We start from the raw sequence: 26,714 nt of genomic DNA, 5'->3' as shown, positions 1-26,714 counted from the left end.
ATTACTATTACAAAGTAATCTGTAATGCTTACAAAAATTTTTCAAACAGTAAAAGGGATATAAGATAGAAATTAAAAGCTAATCTTAGAGCCAGGCATGGTGGTAAATGCCTATAGACCCAGCTACTCTGGAAACTGAAGTGGGAGGATCAGTGGAGTCCAGGAGGAGTTCAAGACTATAACTTGAACTTCTGGTACATAACTTATAGGTTTCCCTCCTACTCAACATGAGAACTTGGAGTTAAACCTTTCTGCTTTTGTGTTTTTGCTTCCCCTCAGCAGTGTAATGCAGAAAAAAACATCCTCAATAAATATTTGCTGATTGAAAGACTTACGAAATACCAAAAGTATTAAGGATAAAACTTACTTATTAGATGGAGGAAAAGAATTTATTGGCAACAGTTATACTAGGCCTATGTCTTCTCTTTTTGTTTCTTTCTTTCTTTTTTTTTTTTTTTTTTTTTTTTTGAGACAGAGTCTCGCTCTGTAGCCCAGGCTGGAGTGTAATGGTATGATTTCGGCTCACTGCAACCTCCACCTCCCAGGTTCAAGTGATTCTCCTGCCTCAGCCTCCTGAGTAGCTGGGATTACAGGCGCCCTCCACCACGCCCGGCTAATTTTTGTATTTTTAGTACAGACGGGGTTTCACCATGTTGGCCAGGCTGGTCTCAAACTCCTGACCTCATGATCCACCTGCCTCGGTCTCCCAAAGTGCTGGGATTACAGGCGTGAGCCACTGCGCCTGGCCAATCCTTATTTTAATAACCCCTAGGCAATTTGTTTCTTCTACTAATAAAACATCTTGAACAAAAGGCATTAAGAAAAGCACTCTTTTTCCTGTATTACAACTCTTAATACTTCACTTATGATACCAAATGTGTGAGTTTTTCCCTAACGCTAAGCAATTCTCCAGCTCTCCAGATACCAAGTGGGTCTCCTCTATTCTATGATGACAATGACTGTCTGGAGTTAGTGCAGACCCCACATGTTAAGGGCTCAGTCCCACAAGACTCTCCCCTACTTCAGATGCCAATCACAGGTAGTTGACCTCCAGGTTACCCAAATTTCTGTTTGACTTGGCTATAAATCAGGGGTTCCCCGGATCCCCTCCTCAGGTTCAATAATTTGCTATAATGGCTCTCACAGAACTCAAGGAAACACTTATGTTTGCTTGTTTATTATATGGTGTGGTGGCTCACGCCTGTAATCCCAACACTTTGGGAGGCCAAGGTGGGCGGATCACCTGAGGTCAGGAGTTCGAGACCAGCCTGGTCAACATGGTGAAACCCTGTCTCTACTAAAAATACAAAAAGTTAGCCAGGGGTGGTGGTGGGCACCTGTAATCCCAGCTACTTGGGAGGCTGAGGAAGGAGAATCACTTGAACTTGGGAGGCGAAGGTTTGCAGTGAGCTATGATTGCACCACTACGCTCCAGCCTGGGCAGGAGAGCAGGACTCTGTCTTAAAAAAAAAAAAAAAAAAAAAAGGATAATGATAAAGGATAGTGATGAGCAGCCAGATGAAGGTGTACAGAGGGCAAGGTCTGGAAGGGTCCCAGCACATGAATGTGTTCACAAACCCAGAAGGTCTCCAAACTACACTTTAGAGAAATTTTTTAAAAATTAACAACTGTTTTATTGAAATATAACTCATGTACCATAAAATTCACTTTTTAAAGTGTATAATTCACAAAGCTGTACAACCATCTCATTGCTTTTTTTTTTTTTTTTTTTTTGAGACAGGGTCTCGCCGTATGGCCCAGGCTGGAATGCAGTGGTGCGACCATGGCTCACTGCAGCCTCGACCTCCTAGGCTCAAGTGATCCTCCCACCTCAGCCTCCTGAGTAGCTGGACCATAGGCAAATGCCACCATGCTCAGCTAACTTGTTTCATTTTTTGTAGAGACAGGGTTCTACCTATGTCATCCAGGCTGGTCTCGAAATCCTGGCCTCAAGCAATCCTCCCGACTTAGCCTCTCAAAGTACTAGGATTACAGGCATGAGCCACCATGTCTGACCCCATCTCATTGTATTTTAAAATCCAAACCATAATCATGGCCCATAGCTTTATGTAATCTGGCTCCTGCCTACCTCTAAAACTTCATTTCATGACATGTTTGCCTCTGTAATTGCTGTTTCCTTAACCTGGAATTCTGGAATACATTTTCTACTTGCATTTCATATGGCTGGCTCATCCTGATGCCTTCAGTCGAATATCTCTACAGAGAAAAAAAAATTTTTTTTTTTTTTTTTTGTTTTTGTTTTTTTTTTTTGTTTTTTTGAGACAGTTTCACTCTTGTCACCCAGGCCGGAGTGCAACGGCGCGATCTCGGCTCACTGCAACCTCCACCTCCCGTGTTCATGCAATTCTCCTGCTTCAGCCTCCCGAGTAGCTGGGATTACAGGCGCCCACCCCCACGCCCAGCTAATTTTTGGATTTTTAATAGAGATGGGGTTTCACCATGTTGGCCAGGATGGTCTTGAACTCCTGACCTCAGGTGATCCACCCGCCTTGGCCTCCCAAAGTGCTGGGATTATAGGCATGAGCCATAGCGCCTGGCCTCAGAGAAAATTTTTCAGACACATTATCCAAAATACCCTCCATCCAATTACTCTTTATCATATCATCCTATTTACTTTCTTCTTTAGATTTACAATGTGTAAATGATACTATATTACTTATTTGTTATTGGTATATTGTATGGCTTTCCCACTAGAATTTCCATAGGATACAGATTTTTTTAGCTCTGCACTTTAGAGATTTTTATGGAGGCTTCATCACATAAACATAATGAATTATTAATTCAATCTCCAGCTCTTCTCACCCCTCTAGAAGATGGAGGTGGGAAGAGTTCCAAATTTCTAATCATGGCTTGGTCTTTCTGGTAACCAGACTCCATCCTGAAGCTATCTAGGAGCCCATCAAGAGTGGCCTCATTAGAACAAAAGATGGTCCTATCACCCAGGAAATTCCAAGGGCTTTCGGAGCTCTGTGTCAGGAATCAGAGCCAACATCAAATATTAGAACAAAAGATGTTCCTAACATCCCTGTGGTTCAGGAAATTACAAGGGTTTTAGGAGCTCTGTGCCAGGAACCAGGGGCAGAGACCAAATATATATTTCTTATTATGTCACAGGCATGTGCTAATGAGACCCTGTTGCCATTCCCTACAACAATACTGCCAACTCACTGTTAGCTAGGACAGACACGGTAAGGATGATAATTAAATTCAGACAATAATGCAACATATTTTAGCCATGTGTTCCAACAGCCCACCCAAAAAATCTTAATCAAGCTGTCATCTGACAGAAAGAGAACTAAAAATATAAAGCCACCTCTTCTATTGTTTCTCTTGGAGATAACAAACAGAAATAAAGAAACAAATTAAGGAATAAAAACACACAGGCACGTACAATCAAAACAAAAAACAAGCCTGAAATATTTGAACAGGAAAAAGCCTGTTACTTTACTACAGAAGCGGAAGGCTATTAACTAATAGAGAAAGCAAGGGATAATTTACAACACAATTTTCTTGCAACCAACCATAAACAGACAAACAGTAAGAAACAAAAACAAATAGTACCAAGACTAAGCTCTCACTTATTGAATCAATAGAATGAGTTTAGGAGGTAACTCCTGGCTAACATAACTGATAAACACAGTGAGCAACCATTTCTCAACCTCACAATTACTTTATGTCACACATGTCCCCCTCTGAAGAATTTACGTTATCACTATGGGAAAAAAGTACGTGCCTGTCAACTTCAGCATTCCAAGACTAAAATCATACTCTACCGCCCTATCTCTCCCCAGTCCAGTCCTTGCCCATGTTCCCATCACATGGGTTGGACACCCCCAACCTTTATCATTCTCAAATATAACCTACCACCAAATCCTGCCAAATTTGCCCCCTCATAGCTCTGGTATCTACTTCCTTCACTATACATCTTGGCCCACCAGCCCTACTGCTGAGTCTTTTTTTTTCCTCCTTTTTATAGAGATGGTATATTAGTCCATTCTCATGCTGCTGATAAAGACATGCCTAAGACTAGGTAATTTATAAAGAAAAAGAGGTTTAATGGACTCACAGTTCCACATGGCTGAGGAGGCCTAACAATCATGGCAGAAGGCGAAAGGCATGTTTTTTTTTTTTTTTCAGATGGAGTCTCGCTCTGTCGCCCAGGCTGGAGTGCAGTGGTGTGATCTCGGCTCACTGCAACCTCTGCCTCCCAGGTTCAAGCAATTCTCCTGCCTCAGGCTCCCGAGTAGCTGGGACTGCAGGCGCGCGACCCCACACCTGGCTAATTTTTGTATTTTTAGTAGAGGCGGGGTTTCACCATGTTGGCCAGGCTGGTCTGAATCTCCTGACCTCGTGATCCATCCTCCTCGGCCTCCCAAAGCGCTATGATTACAGGCATGAGCCACAGCGCCGGCCGAAAGGCATGTCTTATATGGTGGCAGACAAGAGAGAATGAGAGCCAAGCAAAAGTGAAACTCCTTATAAAAACATCAGATCTCATGAGACTTATTCATTACCACGAGAATAGTATGGGGGAAGCTGCACCTACAATTCAATTATCTCCCACTGGGTCCCTCCCACAACACGTAGGAATTACGGGAGCGCAATTCAAGATGAGATTTGGGTGGGGACATGGCCAAACCATATCAGATGGGGTCTCATTTTGTTGCCCAGGCTAGTCTCGAACTCCTGGGTTCAAGTTATCCTCCTGCCTCAGCCATCCACAGTGCTGGGATTACAGGCATGAGCCACTGCATCTGGCCTCTCCTCTTCAATCTACCATCAACTCTACCCTGGAATGCTTCCATGGCCAACCAAGTCCGCCTGCGCCGTTCCAATCTGTCCCAAATTTACCCGAATTACTCGATTGTTAGATGGTTTCTCTCTGCTCTTAGCAACATGAGCAAAATCCTTAACAGAGCCTAGGAGGCACTGTGTGGGCCCCAGAGCACCTCTCTAGCCTCAGGCATCTTACTCTCTCCTACACCCCTGGCTCCAGCCACTCCCGCCTTCTTTCAGGACCTTTACAAGCTATGTTCCCACCTGCCACAGGCATTTGTAGCACCCCACCCCTATTCACTTCACCAGTTAACTTCTAGTCATGCTTAGGTGTGAGCTCAAGTGTTGCATCCAGAAGAAAACCTAAGTCAATCTAAGTCTTTCATTTGCTTTCATAGAGTCATGGGGGGATTTCCCCACTATTTAGCACTTAGCTCAATCTGTAATCAATGACAAGGTTAAGAACACTGGCTGTGGAGACAGACTACTTGTGCGGGACCCCCTTATCTCCCACTTACTAGCTGTTTGCCTCAGTCTTATTTGAAAATGGGGACAATAGTATCTACTTCATCGGGTTACTAGGAGGATTAAGTACCCCTACTGACTTAGACCAGAGGTCAGCAAACTATTGCCCACAAGCCAAATTTGACCTGCTGCTTGCTTTTGTAAATACAGTTTTATTGGAACAGCCACATGCTTGATTGTGCATTGCCTGTGGCTGCTTTCATGCTACAATGGCAGAGTTAGTAGTTATAAGAGAGACCACATGGCATTCACAGACTGAAATATTTACTACCTGGCCCTTTACAGAAAAAGTTTGTCAATCCCTGGCATAGACTACGTTTAGTCTACACAAATAAATATGGCTGAATCTTGAAAACATTATCCTAAGTGAAGAACCAGTCACAAAACACCACATATGAGTCCATTTATGTGACATGCCCAAAATAGGGAAATTCGTAGAGACAGAAAGTAGATTAATGATTGCCTAGGGCTGGGGGTGAGATTGGAGGTGGAGATGGGGGTGGGATTGGGGAGGAGTGACAGTTAAAAGGTATGGGGTTTCTTTTTGGGGTGACAAAAATGTTCTAAAATCCTAGCCAGGTGCGGTGGCTCACACCTGTAATCCTAACACTTTGGGAGGCTGAGGTGGGCAGATCGCTTGAGCTCAGGAGTTCAAGACCAGTCTGGGCAACACGGTGAAACCATGTCTCTACAAAAAAATATGAAAAATTAGCCAGGTGTGGTGGCGCGCACCTGTTTGGGGGGCTGAGGTGGGAGGATCGCTTGAGCCCAGGAGGCAGAGGATGCAGTGAGCCGAGATCACATCACTGCACTCCAGCCTGGGTGACAAAGTGAGACCCTATCCCAAAAAAGAAGGAAAGAAAAAAAAGGATGAGAGTCTGTCATTTGTAACAACATGGATGGAACTGAAGGTCATTACGTTAAGTGAAATAACCTAGGCACAGAAAGAACGTCACATGATTTCACTTATCTGTGGAAGCTAAAAATTAAAACGACTGAACTCATAGAGACAGAGAGTAGAAGAATGGTTACCAGCGGCTGGGAAGGGTAGTTGGGGGTGCAGGTAGAGGGGAACAGTAGATAGTCAATGGGTGCAAAAATGGTTACAAAGAATAAAGAAGACCTAGTATTTGCTAGCACAACAGGGTGACTATGGTAAAAAAAACAATGCAATTGTTCAGTTTAAAATAACTTACAGAGTATAACTGGATTGTTTGAAACACAAAGGATAAATGCTTGGGGTAATGGATACAGATATGATTATTATGCATTGCATGCCTATCTCAAAATATCTCATGTAACTCATAAATATACAACTACTATGTATTCACAAAAATAAAAAATAAAAAGGGAATGATGAAAACTTTTTAGTTTAGTTTAGTTTAGTTTTGTTTGAGACAGGGTCTCACTCGTCACCCAGGCTGGAGTGCAGTGGCATGATCTCAGCTCAGTGCAACCTCTGCCTCCTGGGCTCAAGCAATCCTCCCACCTCAGCTTCCCAAGTAGCTGGGACTACAGGCATGTGCCACCACACCTGGCTGGCTGGCTATCTATCTATCTATCTATCTATCTATTTATTTTTAGAGACAGGTTTTTACCATGTTGCCCAAGCTGGTCTTGAACTCCTGGGCTCAAGCGATCCACCAGCCTCAGCCTCCCAAAGTGCTGGGATCATGGGTATGAGCCACTGCACCTGGCTGAAAACTTTCTTAATGTGATGAAGAACACTGATGAAGAAAACAATACTAATAACATATTTAGTAACAAGAAACTAAATGCTTTCTCTCTAAGATCAGGAACAAAGCAAGGATGTATACATCCATCACTTCCATTCAACACTGCACTGGAGTAAGGCAAAAAAAAAAAAAAAAAAAAAAACAAGGCTGGAAGGAAAAAAGTTAAATTGTCTTTAATGGCAATGACGTGAACTTTTATGCAGAATATCCTACTGTATCTACAAAAAATATACCAAAACTAATGTGTTTAGCAAGGCTGCAAGATACAAGCTAAATATACAAAAATTAATTGTACTTCTATATACTGCCAATGAAAAAATCAAGAAATTGCTATTTGAAAATATCATTCATAATGGCATCAAAACGAATAAACTACTTACCAATAGATTTAACAAAAGAACTGCAAGACATTCAATGAAAACTACAAAACATTGTTGAAAGAAATTTAAAGATCTAGGTAAATATAAAGATAGCCTATATTCATGGACTAGAATACTTAATATTCTTAAGATGGCAATACTTTCCAACTTGATCTACAGACTCAATGCAATTCCTATCAAATCTTAGCTGCCATTTTTTTTTTTCAGAATTGGACAAGCTAATCCTAAAATTCATATGGAAATGCAAGTGACCCAGGATAGCTAAAGCAATGTTGAAAAGAATTAAGTTGGAAGACACACAATTCGAATTTCAAAATTTACTAAAAGCTACAGTAATCAAGATAGTGCAATACTGGCACACGGGTTGATCTATATAATAGAAGAATGGAATAGCACTGAAAATCTAGAAGTAAATTCTTCCACTTATGGGCAATTGATTTCTGACAAGCATGCCAAGAAAAGTCAGTAGGAAAAGAACACTTTTTTTGACGAGGCACAGTGGCTGATGCCTGTAATCCCAACATTTGGGAGGCTGAGGTGAGTGGATTGCTTGAGCCCAGGAGTTCAAGACCAGCCTGGACAACATGGTGAAACCGTGTCTCTACAAAAATAAAAACAAAAACAAAAAATTAACCAGGTGTGGTGGCACACACCTGTAGTCCCAGCTACTCAGGAAGCTGAAGTGAAAGGATTGCTTGAGCCCAGGAGGCAGAGATTGCAGTGAGCTGAAATGGCACCACTGCACTCCAGCCTGGGTGACAGTGAGACACTGTCTCAAAACAGAAAAAAGTTCTAATATCCAATGTGATGACTGCTCAACTCTGTGAGTATACTAAAAACTACTAAATCATATGCTTCAAATGGGTGAATTGCATTGTATGTGAATTTGATGTCAAATTATATCTTAATAAAGCTTAATAAAATATTAGCTAATATCTATAAGATTATTTGATCAACTTCTGCCTCCTCATTAGCTTATGGGCTCCAACAGTACATGACCCATGTCTGATTTTGCTCCTCATTTTGCCTGCAGCACCTACCCCAGAGCTTTCATGCTATAGGAATTTAGAAAATATTTATTGAATTAATGATTAAATGGCTAGGGAAGGAGGGAGCAGGACTTTGTTGTTTTTCCTCAATCAACATACAGATTTAAGTACTTAGTTTGTTGGGAAAATATGTGACATAAGATCAGTGATTTCTACTTTGAGCCTCAGCATGTGGAGTCCAGCAACCTCGTGTTGCCACATGAGCAAACCACACCCTTGTGTAAACACCTGAGAGTCTTATACTGAGGCTTTTGTTTCCAACCTCACTGGAACATAGCTCCCGGCTCTCTGCGTAAGCAAGTCTTGTATTTTTAGCACATGAAAATGAGCCCACAATACTGATAAAAGTCTAGAAGTTGGGTGCTATTTGTCTCTCCTCCTTCTCACACTCTTCTGATTCATCTAAGTTGCTCAATAAATATCTACGGAATGAAGAAATAAAAAAATGGCTACATTTATTTTAACACATATTTGTTACTCCTTGCTACCTTTTAACTACCACATAAAACTGAACACTTTTCTTTTGAAAAATCAAGGTATGTGAGCCTGAACACTTTCTACTGGGGCAGCAGTCCAAGCACCTCTGACTTCTGAGTGCAAAAGAACCAGACTGCACTAAACAGAGCTGTGCTGTGATTATAAATCCAGGGTTCTTACATTTTGGGATGCCAGAAAATTATTCAGGGTTATTGTTTACGTGCAGGTTTCTGGATCCCAACTCCCAGAGATTCTGATTCAGGGCTTCACATTTCTCACTTTGTGAAATACTTGTCTAAATAAATTGGACAATTTACATGTATGACTTACTCTTGAAACAACAGGGAATAAGAAGGGCCTGGCAAAAAATAGCAATGAAATGATAAACTCTGAGATATTAATATATCTCAAAATAAATATTATAACACGAGTATTTTTTATAGAGATGGGGTCTTGCCATGTTGCCCAGGCTAGTCTCAAACTCCTGAGCTCAAGCTATCCTCCCACAGTGCTAGGATTATACACGTGAGCCACTGCACCTAGCCCTAACACATGGCTATCTTAGGAAACACTTGGAGGGGCTCAGACAGCTTGCTGAAGCAAGTCAGGCCCGGGAATAAGTGGAATGTCACAGGTAAGGAACTATGACACTATTTCATTAAGGGCTACCAATAAAGTAGTCAGGTAAGCATTTTATACACGAGAAAACTTCCTCCCAGAAGATGGAGGATATTTTATTTGCTCATTCAATAAAACATCTAAGCTGGGTCTGGGGGCTTGTGCCTGTAATCTCAGCACTTTGGGAGGCTGAGGTGGGAGGTTCACTTGAGCCCAGGAGTTCGAGACCAGCCTGGGCAACCAGGTGAGACCCTGTCTCTAAAAAGAGCACAAAAATTTAGCCAGGCATGGTGGCGCACAGCTATAGTCCCAACTATTCAAGAGACTGAGGTAGGAGAAGCACCTGAACCTGGGAGGTCAAGGCCACAGCGAGCCGTGATCGTGCCACTGTACTCTAGCCTGGAAGACAAAGTGAGACCCTGTCTCAAAAAATAAAATAAAACAAAACATCTATTGAAAGCCTACTATGTCTTGGATAATATGCTCTGGATCTCACATCTGGTGGAGGAGAAATTCAAATCCAGATGTGTCTGATTCAAAATCCATGTTCTTTTCATTATAGTTCAAAATCAGCTGAAATGCCAAATCCATGGCTACTACCTTATCTCTCACCTCCCCTTCGAATCCAAACTTCTTGAAAGAGTTGTCTACACTGGCTATTTTTACTTCCTTACCTACCACTCATGTCTCAACCCACTATAAACTGGGCTGCCCCAAACACTACCTAATTCTCACCTAGGCCACTTACATATTTCGGGCTACCCCAAACACTACCTAATTCTCACCTAGGCCACTTACGTATTTCCATTGTTGAACCTAATGGATACTTCTTGGTACTTATAGGATATCTTAAAACTTCTGACACTGTTTCCTACCCTCTCCTTTTTTAAATACTCTCCTTCTCTGGGGTCCATGATACCACACTCAGTTGGGTCTCTTCCTACTTCTCTGGACATCCCTTCTCAAGCTCTGCTATGGGCTTGTGTTGCTTTTTCTATCTGTGTGATGTTCTGCCTAGACCGTTCTCTTTTTCTAGATATTTTCATCTACTCCAATGGAACAAATTGCCATTTACACACTAAGGACTCCCAAGTATTTACCTTCAGCCCAGGTGTCATCTCTCCTATATATCCCATTGTTGTCTGGATATCTCCACGTGGTTATTCCACAGACATCTCGAACTCAACATTTCCAGAACTGAGTCATCATGTCTAACCAACTCCCTTCCCAACCAAAGTTGTTCTCCTGCACTTTTTTTTTTCAGTGAATGGTTCTATCATCTACTGATTTGCTCAAGAATAAATCTATCATTTTTTCTATTTATTTATTTTTGAGACAGAGTCTCGCTCTGTCCCCCAGGCTGGTATGCAATGGCATGATCTCAGCTCACTGCAGCTTCCACCTCCCAGGTTCAAGCTATTCTCCTGTCTCGGCCTCCAGAGTAGCTGAGATTACAGGTGCATGCCAACACGCCCAGCTAATTTTTGTATTTTTTAGTAGAGACAGGGTTTTGCCATGTTAGCCAGGCTGGTCTCGAACTCCTGGCCTCAAGTGATCCACCCGCCTCTGCCTCCCAAAGTGCTGGAATTACAGGCATGAGCCACCATGCCCGGCCAAAACCTATCATCTTTGATACATCCTTCCCTCTCCTTCTCCCATACCAAGTCAATCAAAAAGCCCTGATACCAATTAGATGATATCTCTTGAACACCTATTTCTCTCCATCTCCACGGCCACCTCTGCATCAGGACACCATTCTTTCTCAGGTGGACCACCCTAACAGACTTATGCTGGTCTTTCTGCCTCCACCCTCACTCCCTTAAAGACTAGACGCCACACTGAAGCCTGGGGGAATTTCTAAAACAAGTTTTGTGACTGCTCACAATCTCTCCATTGCTTCTGCTTGGTCTTAGGAAAAATTCCAAACCCCTGTATGTTTATATGACCCCTCATCTCTTCACATTCTCCTTCAAATTTTAACTCTCCTTTAAATCCTCAGTCTCACTGAACATCCATTTCATTGAATGTACCACATTCAGTTCATCTTCTGGCCTCTCCTGCCCGCAGCATCTTCTCATCTTCACACTGCTCATGTGCTAGCATCTTTTAGGTAACAGCTTAGGAACCATTTTCTCTGGGGAGCCTTCCTCAGGTCTGGGTTAGGTACTCCCACTCCATACTTCCGTAGTACCAAGTCTTGCCTCACTTGGAGCACATACCCCACGATACTGTGATAGTTTACGTGCTTGTGTGTATCTCTGTAATCAGAGGATACATTTTAGAAGAGGATGTGCCATGTACTACCCCGTGTGCTCAGCACAGTCCTTATACACAGTAAGTGTTCAAAAATATTTGTTGAATAATGAATGAACAAATAAATGAATGGGGCTTTCAGAGTAAACCGACCTATACCTAAGAAAAGCGTAACAAGAAATGAAATAGTACCTCTTACCTTAAAAAAAAAAAAACTTACCTTTTATCATGTGCCTGATATCTCTGTTTTACAGCAAAGTTTCTTGAAAGTATAAATCAAGTGACTCTCTCCACTTCCTCGTTCTCCTATTCTCTCCTCAGTGCAGAGTCAGGCTTCCATTTCCACCTCTTGACAGTGGCTAACCTTGTCAGAGCCATCACAACAAATCTTAGGAGCGCAATCCAGTGGGCTCCTCTCTGTACTGACCTTACTTGCCTGCTGCGTGGCATTCAGTATGCTTTACCATACCACCTTCCCAAAACACGTTCATCTAGGGGTTTCCATGCCATCACGTTCACCTGCTTTTCCTTCCTTGTCACTGGCTACTCCTTCTCAGTGTCCTTTCCTTGTTCCTCCTCTTCCACTTGACCTCTAAACACGGAAAGACCCAAAGGTCTGCTCTTGCTACACGCTCCACAGGTGATCTCATTCAGTCCACCACCAGGTCAGGCCACCCCTTGCCCACCACAATCCAGCCACACTAGACTTCCTTGGCTCCATGAATTCAACAACCTTGCTTCTATCCTAGAGCTTTTCTTTGTCCTGCTACCTCAGATTGGACCCGCTTCCATGCTGTGCTTTGCAGGCAGTTCCTCGTTATTCGATCGCTCCTAAACTGTCCCTTCTCAAAGAGGCCTTCTCTGATCTAAAGAAGTCACCCAAGCTCTATGATATAAACTCACTTAAATCTTCTGCACAGCCTTCACCATACGCTGATGTACTTCTTGATTATAATCTAGTCTGGCTTAAATATAAGCACCATGGGCACATGAAGCTTATTGAAGTTATTTACCTCAATATTCTCTTACCCAAAATAGTGCCTGATACAAGGTAGGGTCACAGGAAACATTTGCTGCATGAATGAATCAGAGAGCAGTTTTACCTGTGCTCATAAAAATTATAATTATGTGATGAAGTGGGAAATGTGAATTCACCTGGACTTTTGAAATATGCTATTCTGAAGACATCAAAACCCCCTGGAAGTTTGCCGACAAAGCATTCAGATGGAGGCAGACAGAGATATACAGCAAACCTAGTTCCCACTACGAAAAATCCTATTTAACTGAAGAAAAGGCAAACGATTCCAATGTTTTGGAAAGATATTAAGTGTTTCTCAAATTTGAGAAGGGCTCTTTGTGCTCCACCTTTGAGCCAGGTGCCCTTTACCTTATAACACGACACCACTGATGAAATTGTGCAGTAAAGATGGAAAACACAACACCACTGATGAAATCCCCTGTGCAGTAAAGATGGAAAAATTCAGTGCCTGACCAGTGAATGCTGCTCCACCCGACAAGACAGCAGCAAAAGCACGTGGCTACTCTTTCTGCCTTTTCCCTCCCATGCTCGCCCAACATGCATCACCGCACAGACCCTCAACGACAGTAAATTATTCATCCGGCATCTGACGTCTCTCTCCCAAAGACACATATTCAGGACTTCAGACATTCCATCTCTGATAAATCATTCATATCCTTTTATCCGCCACTTTTAAATGATTATAAAAATACCTGGTGGTAGTAAACTGTGGCTCTCATACATATTGAGAAACAGAAATGCAGTTACCTTTTACCAAAATTCCCTGAATTATTTAGAAAAATGGGAGTTACTCCAGGAAACTATAATCACCAATGTTGAAATTAGATAAGGGAAGTAATGTTTTGAACAGGCACATTTAGAATGACCTCCAATTCAGAGTGTTAAACCATACACTAAATCCAGCAAATGGTTACAATTTAACATACTATATTAACTTCTTAGTTTTTCTATCTTAAAGGTGATGTTATTTTAAGTTTTGTTTTTCTAATGTACTACTTCAAGCTCTGAATAATTACACCCCCACCCGACATACATGGATACAGAAAAGCTCAGAAAATCTTGTATCTCATGGGGCTAATTAAAAAGGATTTTTATTTCTATAAGGAATGAATGAGATCTTTGTTAACCCACTTTAACAAGACTCTAAATGACCCTGGATTTATCTTGCCCTAGTTTTCAAAATGTAACTGACCCAGAATAAAGTAAGCTTATCCCCAAATTCCTGGCAAAAACAGAACCAAAGTTCCCAGAAGCCAAAACTGTATATAAAAGCTAAAAAAAAAAAAAAAAAAAAAAATTGAAAAACACTGCAGTGCAAATACCACAAAAGCTCTTATTTTATTTTTCATTTAATTAGAATATTTTTAAGATTATAAAGCTTGAGGCCAGGTGCGGTGACTCATGCCTGTAATCCCAGCACTTTGGGAGGCCAAGGCAGGCAGATCACCTGAGGTTGGGGGTTAGAGACCAGCCTGACCAACATGGAGAAACCCCGTCTCTACTAAAAATACAAAATTAGCTGGGTATGGTGGCTCATGCCTGTAATCCCAACTACTCGGGAGGCTGAGGCAGGAGAATCACTTGAACCTGGGAGGCAGAGGTTGCAGTGAGCCAAGATTGTGCCATTGCACTCCAGCCTGGGCAATAAGAGTGAAATTGCGTCTCAAAATAAATAAATAAATAAAAAGATTATAAAGCTCAATATCAAAGCAAACAAACTTCCAAGAAAACACAGCAAAAGACAATATCACTTACTATCACAGGAACTTTCTAGAAGCTTTTGTATTGTTATAGTAAAACACTGATAGCCAGTGAGGGACTATAGCTTGATTGCTTTCTCTGGTGTAATAAGCATCTAACCAGCCAAAGATAATTTGCTTTTATTTATCATAACTGAGTAATCTGAATTGGTTAGAGAAGCAAAAATATTACCTGCTAATACATGTCTTTTCTTACTCTTCATTAATCATTAACCTCAAAATCCCACACTGGGGACTTTACTACAAATGGGTAGAAAATCCACCCAGAAGCCTTTTTTAAAAAATTAATTAATTATTTATTTTAAAGACAGGGTCTCACTCTGTCATCCAGCCTAGAGCACAGTGGTACGATCATAGCTTACTGCAGGCTCAACTCTTGGGCTCAAGAGATCCTCCCACCTCAGCCTCTCAAGCAGCTGGACGTACAGGGCAATGTTGCCATGGCCAGCTAATTTTTTTTTTATTTTTTGTGGAGCCAGAGGGGTCTCACTACATTGCCCAGGCTGGTCTCAAACTCCTGGGCTCAAGCGGTACTCCCATTTCAGCCTCCCAAAGTGCTGGGATTACAGGTGTGAGCCACTGCACCAGCCGAGAAGCTTTTATTAATAGTGTTCCTCTTCCTAAGACTTCACATGGCTTCATTCACTAACAGTTATAAGGTAGAACAGAGTCTTCGCTCATAAACATAATACGAAAGCACTATTGAGCCCCTAAACATCATAGACACACTTCACTGCCTGAAGCCTAAAGAAATCATGTTTCCATCCTATCTGACAATTTTCATGAACATTCAAAAGTCCTTCTAATTTGGGGTACTTCATAGAACTTTTTTTAATATAGAAAATGGCCACTCACTCATAATAAAATTGTTTATTGAAAACCTAAAATATTCAGAAACTTTATTGGCAATAACAACTCAGGAATACCATATGTACCTACAACATACTTTGAGGAACTCTGAAAGATTATTGCAGGAAGTGATATCCAAAGATGAGAAGAAATTCAAGAGTAAGAACAGTAAGAAGACAACAATCTCCAGTGAAGTTCTGACCAAACTGTTTCATTTTTACAGTGAGAGGAATTTATAACTCACATTGCAAATAATGCTATATACAGTACGTTTTTTATTCTTCACCTCCGTAAAAATGAAACATAAAAAGATATTCCAGACAACATTTTGGGTCATATTTTGGTTGAATTTGTACAATGGATACCACAATTAGAAACATAACCCTTTAAAGTTAAAGACTTCAACTCATCTCCTAAGAATGATGGTATTTGCGGCCCAGGCTGTTTTTTCACTTCCACATGACATCAACAAGCAAAAGCACATCTAGACTACATGCTTCTTGAAGGTGCCCAATTTATTTCTTTGTACTCCTAACACCTAGACCACTGTGCATGATTGGGGTTCACCATTTACTGAGTAAATGAATAAAATTAAACATTGCATCTCCATTACGATGTTTGTAACCTAACCCACTAAGCTTGGATAATTTTTAATGCTTCTAAAAATAATACAAAAACTGAAAGCCTCCCTTCAGATGGATACTCAGTATATAATAAATAAATTTAAATGGAGTAATAACCTAACTACAGAGACTCACGTTTCACTACTGAACCCTACCAAGTAAGGATGCCTACCGAGAAGACACAGAGGGTTTTTTAATCTTTTAAAATATGTCATCTAGACAATAACAGCATTAAATAAAACATATGAGCCTTGTTTGAAATGACACAGTAACTGGGCTGAATGATTTTATAGAGGTTCCTGCAGATGGTTAAGCATTCATCAGCATCTTGGCAGGACTGCTTGCAAGTTAACTCCTGTGTGGTGGCAAAGGTAATAGAATCAACACTCATTCCTAGTTCAGTGTCTAATTAATGATAATATTCTGTATCTGGATGCTGTTTTTCTAAAGCATTGGCCTATGTTGTTTTTGAAAGCCAAGCAACTTGCTCCTGTTACAGAAATTCGTATGTCCTTTATGACCAACAAGTTATATTTACTTGTTAAAAAATAACTTAAATCTAAAATATATAAAGTGTCCAAAACAGTTCAAAATTGCCTACAGTTGCCATTTAAAATTTCTCAAGATGAGTCCACCTACACAGCCAATTTCGCTTGTTACTATGACTTTCAAATAGATCCTCCACCTGCATCATGCTTTTAATCTTTCTATACCTGAGAAGTTCTCAAGAGTTTCTTTGTAAAGTACCTTTTATCTACAAAAATTTATTTTAAGCACATTGATATAAATAATATTTAATGGCCTTCATATTTGATGCTATCTTGCCTCATAAAAACACACTAAATAGGCCGGGCACAGAGGCTCATGCCAGTAATCCCAGCACTTTGGAAGGCCAAGGTGGGAGGATCTATGGAGCCCAGGAGTTTTGAGACAAGCCTGGGCAACATGGCAAAACCCCATCTCTACTAAAAATGCAAAAAATAGCTTGGCATGGTGGCACATGCCTGTAATCCCAGCTACTCAGGTGGCTAAGACACAAGAACTGCTTGAACCCAGGAGGCGGAGGCTGCAGTGGGCCAAGATCGCGCCACTGCACTCCAGCCTGGGCAACTGAGCAAGACTTCTGTTTCAAAACAAAACAAAACAAAACACACTAAATAAAGTTAGTAATGTGGGCATTAAATATGCTACTACTATTATCCCAAGCAGCTCAACTTCAAAACCTTGGAGGCTTTCTACCTTACCCATATTTACAGTTGCAAATTCCTAGTGAGTCTCCCACCTTAAAGATTTTCTTATCTGTCCATACTTTCACACTCACTGCTATAACCCAGGCCCAGGCAAACAGTACCCAACACCCAGATATTTGCTAATACTTCCTAATAGGTTTCTCCAACTACTTTCCACCCTTTTCCAGCCTTCCTGTATCTCAAAGCCAGATTAATCCCTTAAGGCACAACCCTGACATGTGACCATGTAACTGTCACTCTTAAGACCCAATAGGTAGGCACTGCCTAAAAGCAAAAACCCCAAACCCTTGGGTTTCAATTCAACTCCATGAAGGATCTTAATCTCAGAAATACTTAGGAAGGGATTCCTACTTTGGTCTCAAATTACACTGAATTGCAAAGAAAATCCCATTTAACTTTAAAGTCCTGTGATACTTATCCAACATTACCCCTACTGCTTTCATAATCATATCTATCCAATACTTCAAAAAAGTGTTCCCTGGGCACACCTTTCCCACCCAAAGGGCTCAGCACAGATGTTGTTTCTGACAAAGTATGTGGTTATTATTTTCTTAGGATCAAATAAAAGGAAGCACCTATTACTTTGCCAAGGAAGAAATCCAAATGGAAAGATTTAAAGGAATTCTATAATGGGCATCTTGGTAAAGCAAATAATTTTTAAAGAAGCCATTTATGGCCAGGCACAGTGGCTCATGCCTGTAATCCCAGCACTCTGGGAGGCAAAGGTGGGAGGATAGCTCGAGGCCAGGAGTTCAAGACCAGCCTGGGCAAAACAGCAAGACTTCCCCCGTATATATTTTTTTAATTTTAAAAATTTAAAATTAAATTTTAAAAATTTTAAACAGCCATTTATTCAGCCATTTATTATCATTTTAATAGCCTGAATTTCCATATCTCAAAATCATTTAAAATATGGACTGCTGGCCAGGTGTTGTGGCTCACGCCTGTAATCCCAGCACTTTGGGAGGCCAAGGCAGGCAAATCACTTGAGGTCAGGAGTTAGAGACCAACCTGGCCAACATGGTGAAATCCCCTCTCTACTAAAAATACAAAAATTAGCCAGACATGGTGGCAGGCACCTGTAATCCCAGCCACTCAGGAGGCTGAGGCAGGAGAATCACTTGAACTCAGGAGGCGGAGGTTGCAGTGAACCAAGGTCACACCACTGCACTCCAGCCCGGGTGACAGAGCAAGATTCTGTCTCAGAAAAAAAAAAAAAAGAAAGAAAGAAAGAAAAAGAAAAAGAAAAAAATACATATATATAGAATAAATAAAATGTGTACTGCCCAGAGTAATATAGAATGCACTAAACTAAAATGAATTCCATTTTTATAGAAACCCACTCAAATTCATAAATACCATTCCTTTCTCTTCCTAACCATTCAAACAGTCCAACACCATCCTCTTCACTAAATGCAGAAAACATAAATACCTACCTATAAAGGGTACCCTCAGGGCCAGGTATGGTGGCTTACACCTGTAATCCCAGCACTTTGGGAGGCTGAGGTAGGAGGATCACGTGAGTCCAGGAGTTCAAAACCAACCTGGGTATCATAGCAAGACTCCCATCTCTACAAAAAATAAAAACGTTAGCCAGGCGCAGTGATGTGCACCTGTAGTACCAGCTACTTGGGAGGCCGAGGTGGGAAGATCACTTGAGCCCAGGAGTTTGAGGCTGCAGCGAGTCGTGTTCATGCCACTGAACTCCAGCCTGGGTGACAGAGCAAGACCCTCTCTCAAAAAAAAGAGGGAGGGTACCCTCAAATTGGCTTTACTAAGATATTTTCTCAAAGAGCACACAAAAAAATCAATGAAAAGAAAGATAAAGTCACTTGCTTATCGTCCTGCTCTATGAATTTCGGCAAAGCACTGCCTGATTTTCAGGGCTGATTCCTTTTAGGCCCTATACATACGGGCTATATGCTTTCATAACGTATTAATGATGAAGCACTACATTTCAATTCAGACATTTTAATCTTTTCTTGCGTGTGTTATTCTGAGTCAGGGTGTTGCCACAATTGTCTCACCTTAGATTAAGTTTTTGCTAAAATAAAGCAGGCTTTATAAGTTAATTAGGCCATTCTACTGTCTCTATCTGCCTCTAAAAAAAGGTTCTGAAACAAAGAAAAATAAAAACTTTCTTATGAGCAGGGATCCTGAGCCTCTTATATTACATGAAATCTCTTTCTCATATTACCCCAGGGATCATTAAGCACATGTGAACTCTGTGAAATACGAGTCTGCTTGCTGTGTGTACAATGCCAAGTGCCTTTAAGACTACCACCAACAGCCTTTGGTTCAGTAGTACTTCATGCAGATAATATTGTCCATCATTTTTTTTCTCAAATAGCTAATAATCCTGCTATGAAAGCAAAGGTGCCTTTAGAAATATATACAAGTGTCTGCCTTCTTTTCTTCCTTCCTCCCTCCCTTCCTTCTTTCCTTCAACAACTTAGGCTGAAAGAATCATTACAAATTCACTGATAACAATATGGAACTTAACTTTGGGAAATCTATTCATTTCGCCGTAAAGCCTTCATCTTATAGGTATGGGAACTTCTTGGTTGGTATCTCTTGAGGGTACCTGGCTAATGTGAACAGACTGCCCAGCATCACCTTGACATTATAGTATTGGCTTTCTACCAGTCCCCCTAGACAGCAATGTGTCCAGCACCACGATTCGTCTAAATACATAATTAAAGGAAATCATTCAGACTGACCAGTGCACATATATCACACTTACATTGCAAAACAGTCCATACTACTCTCCAATTGTAAAACAGATTGTATAACCTACTATAATTCAAAACATGCTATAAGAAACCACTCATTTCTCAGTAATTTGCTAATTATTTTGAGCTACTTATGAGCCTGAGATCACTAATATTACTTAAAGATGCCCTCCATATTCTGGATGTGAAAACTTGCTACGGATTGAATAGGTTAAGGCTAAGATTTAATGAATTTTCCAGTGAAAGTTGTTAAGGAAACTCCCTCTTTCAAACTGTTCTTTGAAGTGTATCAAAGAGGGCATGGTACAATACAAAGAAAACTGTCCTAGTCAAAACACAGCTCCACTGCTCACTAGCTGCGGGACTCTGGGCAAGTAATTCATTCTTTCTGAACTGCAGCCTCTTTCTCAATTGTCAAAGATTTTTTTTAAATCTACTTCATAATGTGGTTGTGAGGATCAAATGAGATAATGTATGCAAAAGTGCTACGTAAGTTACAGCATGCTACATAAAAGTCAAAATGTCCCCTCTGTTGTGGGGAAGAAAATATTACTTGATATGTATAATAATAATAATAATAATACCAAGTGCTCAAAGAGATACTACGGGAGAACAGAGGAGGGAGCACGTTATCTCAGCCTAAGAGAGAGCAGGGCTCACAGGAAACTGATTCTAATTGTCCTGGGGATGGATAAAGGATGTATGAAGGATGGATGAGCAGATGACTTCTGCTGCTGGAGGAGGGGCCAGGGGAGCTACAAGGGAAACAATCTGAATGAAAGCACACAGGCTGGCGGACCAGGGAGAATACGGCCCCTTAAGGAACCATGGGGTTGGAGCACAGAGTGCTTATGGGGCATGGTGGGAGATAAGAGCAGAGAGAAAGGCAAGCACTGGACCAGTAAAAGCCTGAACCACGCCAAGAAGTCTGGACTTCATCCCACATGTGATAGGGAGCCATTGAACAGAAATGTTAAAACAAAACAAACAAAAGAAAAAGCAGAAAAAAACCAGACATCTGGTTTACAATTTTTTCCTATAGATCATGAAGTTTCTACTCCAGCCATGTGCTCTTGGACAAGAAATACTCTGAGAATAAGATTTTGGCCGTAAACATAGAAAAAGAAAGTATGATGTACATATTGAGTCCCTAGTCTGTGTTAGGCACTGTGCTAAGCCCCTTTGTCTCCCTTACTGTTCATCTTCAAAATGCAGCTGCAGTGTGGGAACTCTCATTCACATTTTACAAATAAGGAAACTGAGACTCAAAAGATGAAATCTCTCCTCCAAGTTCAAAGAACCAGTGATTGGCAGAGCCAGCATTAGAAATCTGATTTACCTATTTATTGCAGCCAAAACGTTACATGCAACCAAAACATCATAGAAAAACAATAATTTTTTTCCAGTTAAATGAAAGCTTGATTCCAACTACACCTGAATATTCAGACATTATTTTTAAGTCCTTACTGAAAATTTTAAAAATTCTTACCTCAAGTATAACCTCTCAACAATTTAAATGTTTCTTACTCTACACAAAGTATACAACAATTACTGTGAAAAGGCTGATATATACAGATACTGCCTATTCTAACAGCTATTGATTTCCATCTCAGCTCAAAATATAGAAGCAAATCATTCAAAACAGATTTTTTTTGCCAAATCACTCAATATGGCATCAAAACAAATCTTTAATTTAAAGGAAAATATCAGAAAAAAAGTAATTTTGGCATCTTTACCAAAAATGACTCAGAATCTATGACTTTGAGTAACATTCTAAAAATGCTGCATAATACTGCCCATAATCTTAAAATTACTTTAAAACACATAGTTCCATAAATATTTTCAAAGACCTGCTATAGCCTTATTTCTTTTATACTAGCTAACTTTACTTAACTCCAAAATTTGCTTTATCAACAAAGGTAGAAGGTCTAGTGGCTAGTGCATTTTCAAAATACAACAAAAATATTGCCAAACTCCACAAGAAGCACTTTTAAAAAAATGACAGCACTTATATACATGCACACATGATTCACATGACTGAAAGGTCATTCATTTATAATATTACCTCTCTTCCTATCAGGACAAAATAAGGATGTGCATTCATTCATTCATTTATTTGAGATGGAGTTTCGCTCTTGTTGCCCAGGCTAGAATGCAATGGCACGATCTCAGCTCACTGCAACCTCCGCCTCCCGGGTTCAAACAATTCTCCTGCTTCAGCCTCCCCAGTAGCTGGGATTACAGACATGTGTCACAACACCTGGCTAATTTTGTATTTTTAGTAGAGACGGGGTTTCCCCATGTTGGTCAGGCTGGTCTCGAACTCCTGACCTTGGGTGATCCGCCCGCCTCGGCCTCCCAAAGTGCTGGGATTACAGGCATGAGTCACTGCACCTGGCAAGGATGTGCATTTAAAAGAAGCTACACAAAAAGATAAGAAGTAAAAACAATGCCAAGCAAACTACAGTTTACTATTTAATTTTCACTGCAAATAAAATGCATACACTCAGTAAGAAACTGGAGATAGCAAATTCCTTGCAGGTATTCCTTACTTTCCCAGAGAGCTAAGGCAGAAATAAAGACATTTAAATATATTAAAAGGTTTCTACAGTTGGAAAAATACAGATATATTTATCTCCATAAGAGAGACGGAAATCAGTGTGACTTGCAACTAGATAAAAGCAAGGTTTCCACAGTTTCTGTGGGTGTTACCCCCACCCAATCTTAATTACCTTGCAATGAAATATGGAGATCGTCGATGCCCCAGGAACCCTGTTCATCTTCGGTGGGAAGCTCAGGACTAGATGCCATTCTTTCACTCAATGGAGATTATATCATGTCCATCTCAGTTGAAGAAGTGAACTGAAAGTGAAATGGATAAATGTTCATTAGTAACTTTGCAGCTCTGTTTCTAGTAAACATGCATTGCCAGAAAACAGCAGCAACCAAAAACTGTCCTCCAAAACAAGTATGGCTTTCTACTACGTGCTCCCATGGTTCATGAAGAACAAAGTAACTATGCCTTCTTTTTGAATCATAATCAAGATTTTGCCCTATGACTTATTCATGCCCTTTGGAGCTGCTTTCAGAACTCCAGAAGAACTAGCATTGTGGATTCTATACCAGTGGTGAAAAGGAAGGCCAGGCAATTCGATGTAATAACATGTCTAGAGGAAGGAAAGTTGACACAAACTGATATCTTAGGCATTAGTGTTATGTGATTGTCAGCCTTCAACCTTCAAGGATTTTCTTTAAAACTTTTTTTGAACTTAGTTCCTTTTCTGCCCCAGTTATGTTGCCATTTACTGGAAACAATAAGAGCTGAGCCTGCATAGCTTGCAAAGTGAAACTAAAAATCTAATATATCAAAAAGAATATCTTAATGAGTTATCTAATATATTGAATTATTTTCCCAAAGGCTTATTTTTTCACCTACACATTTCTTCCCCTCGCCCCACCTTGATTCTTAAAGAATCCTTCCAGTGAGAGCAGTTTTTACTTCATACCTCTTTAAAAGCATTGCTTCATGTATTTATTTACCACTATTAGTTTCTGGAGGATAACTATAAAACACCAACTTCTCCCATATGGATGATCAAATAATAAACCTAACCAAGCATATAAAAATATAAAGTAGATTGGGGGTGTACATAGGGATGGATAACTGTACAGCTTTGTGATCAAGCAAGCATTGCAAAATATTAATGTTAGAATCTATGTGTTGACGATATAGGTATTCACTTTTAAATTCCTTTAACTTTGCTGTATACTAGAAATTTTGCATAATAAAATGCTGGGGGGGGGGCAGCGTGGAACTAAAAGATAAGTATGAGGCCAACAGCTAGATACAGTCAATCATATTAAATATTAAACAGAACACTTCAAAAAATACAAAGAATAAGAATCATTAAACAGTCCCTGCTAGTTCAAAAATCTTTCAATCCTGCCTGCCCCCTCTGTTTATCATCCATATCCCTTTTATTATCTCTTGCATGGATCACTGTTGTTAAAGACTTCAGCTACCAAATTAACTTGACTAATTAATGATTAATTTGTTTATCCTCCGAATTAAGATGAATCACAACCAGCCTGAGGTAAAAGAGTTGCTATATGGAATTGAGAGATTCTAACCAAAAAGAAAGGCTGTTTATGAGTTCACCATGAGCCTTGGCAGCCTGATGAGTGACAAAGACACAAACATCCTCAGCTTTGCGATATACTGAGGACCTCCACCACCCCTTCCCATACTCTGGGGCTCCTGAACCCAAAGTGGAGATAAAGCACTTCTTCATTTTGGCACCCTAAGATTTGAATTCCAGAATGAATTTTCTTTTTCTTTTTTTTTTTTTTTTTTTTTTGAGATGGAGTCTCGCTCTGTCACCCAGGCTGGAGTGCAGTGGCGCGATCTCGGCTCACTGCAAGCTCCGCCTCCTGGGTTCACGCCATTCTCCTGCCTCAGCCTCCCGAGTAGCTGGGACTACAGGCGCCCGCCACCACGCCCGGCTAATTTTTAGTATTTTTAGTAGAGACGGGGTTTCACCGTGTTAGCCAGGATGGTCTCGACCTCCTGACCTCGTGATCCGCCCGCCTCGGCCTCCCAAAGTGCTGGGATTACAGGCGTGAGCCACCGCGCCCGGCCCCAGAATGAATTTTCTAAGGGCACACACTATTCCATGTCATCGCTATTTTTAAAAAAAAGGATAATAGCAATATTATACAGTACTTACCGTATACAGGCACTGTTATAAGCACTTTGTATATACAACCTCATTTAATCTTTATAACAATGGTAAGAGCTAGGAACTACAGTTATCTCCACATTTGAAAAGACAAAGCTTAGATGCACCACTATGATTCACAATTGTCTAAGGACACACGGGTAATAAATGATGGAGCCAAGACTTGAATCCAGGTGGTTTGGGCTTCAGAGTTCATGCTCTAAACCAACACATGATGGTGCCTCCTAAGGTGAGTGAGAGTTTGCCATATGTCATTTATTTTTGTTTTCATTCATTTGCACAACAAATAATTATATAGGCTGGATGCCACTCTCAAGAGATTCAATCCTCTGAGAATGATAAATGAACACAATATTAAGCAAAATCCTCTAATAAACAAGTACAGAAGGTACTCTGAGAGCAAAGGAGACTGCATGCCCCGTCACTTGAAACTGGAGATGGATGCGACTGTCAGGAGCTGCAATGGACTGAGTTCTTACGTCCCCCAAAGTCCATATGTTGAAATCTAATCCCCAATGTCACGGTATTAGGAGGTGGGGCCTTTGGGAGGTGATCCTCATTAATGGGATTAGTCCCCTTATAAAAGAGGCCCAAGAGAGACTCCTTACCCCTTCTACCATGTGAGGATAGACTGACAGGATGGCCATCTATGAGGAAACAGGCCCTCATCAGACATTGAATCTTCTGGAGTTGATCTTGGATTAGATTTCTGTCATTTACAAACTACCCATTTTATGGTATTTTGTTATAGCAACTCAACAAGACAAGAGTGTACTTTTTACAAAATAGCATTTCATGCAAAATAGTCCTATTAGAATAAGCATTATTTGGACAGTACCTTGAATTTGGTAAGAATGTCTCTGAGAAGATCCAAATCAGTATAATCAGAAATGACAAAGATATTACAGCTGATCCCTCAGAAATACAAAAGATCCACTACAACAACTCTATGCACACAACTTAGAAAATCTAGAGGAAATGGATAAATTCCTGGAAACACAATTTCCCAAGATTGAATTGGGAAGAGATTGAAATCTTGAGTAGACCAATATCAAACTCCGAAGTTGAACCAATAATAATTTTTTTAAAAACCTACCAACCAAAAAAAGCTCTGGACCAGATGGATTCACAGCTGAATTCTACCAGAAGTGTAAAGAGGAACTGGTACAAATCCTACTGAAACTATTCCAAAAAACCAAGGAGGAGGGACTCCTCCCTAACTCATACTATGAAGCCAGCATCAGCCTAATACCAAAATTTGGCAAAGACACAACTAAAAAAGAAAACTTCAGGCCAATATCCCTGATGAACATAGATGCAAAAATTCTCAACAAAATACTAGCAAACTGAATCCAGCAGCACATAAAAAAGTTAATTCATCACGATCAAGTAGGCTTTATTCCTGGGATGCAAGGTTGGTTCTAACATATGCAAATCAATAAATGTGATTCACCACATAAACAGAATTAAAAGCAAAAACCATATGTCATCTCAATAGACACAGAAAAACTTTTTATATAATCCAATATTTCCCTTTATGATTTAAAAAAACCCTCAACAGACTAGGCATTGAAGGAACATACCTCAAAATAATAAGAGCCATCTATGAAAAAACCCACAGCCAACATGATATTCAACAGGCAAAAGCTGGAACAATTCCCCCTGAGACTCAGAACAAGACAAGGATGTCCACTCTCACCACTCCTATTCAACATAGCACCGGAAGCCCTCGCCAGAGCAATCAGGCAAGAGAAAGAAATAAAAGGCATCCAAATAGGAAAAGAAGAGGTCAAACAATCTCTCTTTGCTGATGATATGATTCTGTATCTGGAAAACCCTAAAGACTCTGCCAAAAGGCTACTAGAACTGATATGTGATTTTAGCAGGG

General features: G+C 40.5%; 1 protein-coding gene across 11 annotated transcripts in view; it reads right to left on the bottom strand.

Annotated features, from left to right (window-relative positions):
- SYNE2 (spectrin repeat containing nuclear envelope protein 2) overlaps window positions 1-26,714 on the bottom strand; it is a 374,696-nt gene that overhangs the window by 294,795 nt on the left and 53,187 nt on the right. For all 11 annotated transcript variants that reach the window (XM_055362017.2, XM_063697890.1, XM_055362019.2 and 8 more), the window contains exon 2: window positions 22,820-22,949. In XM_055362017.2, coding sequence (XP_055217992.2) covers window positions 22,820-22,898 — 79 coding nt within the window. In that variant the 5' untranslated portion in view covers window positions 22,899-22,949. The remainder of the gene's footprint in view (window positions 1-22,819; window positions 22,950-26,714) is intronic.

Source organism: Gorilla gorilla, chromosome 15 (genome assembly GCF_029281585.2).
Source record: "Gorilla gorilla gorilla isolate KB3781 chromosome 15, NHGRI_mGorGor1-v2.1_pri, whole genome shotgun sequence".
Taxonomy (NCBI): Eukaryota; Metazoa; Chordata; class Mammalia; order Primates; family Hominidae; genus Gorilla; species Gorilla gorilla.
This window is presented reverse-complemented; position numbering and strand designations above follow the sequence as displayed.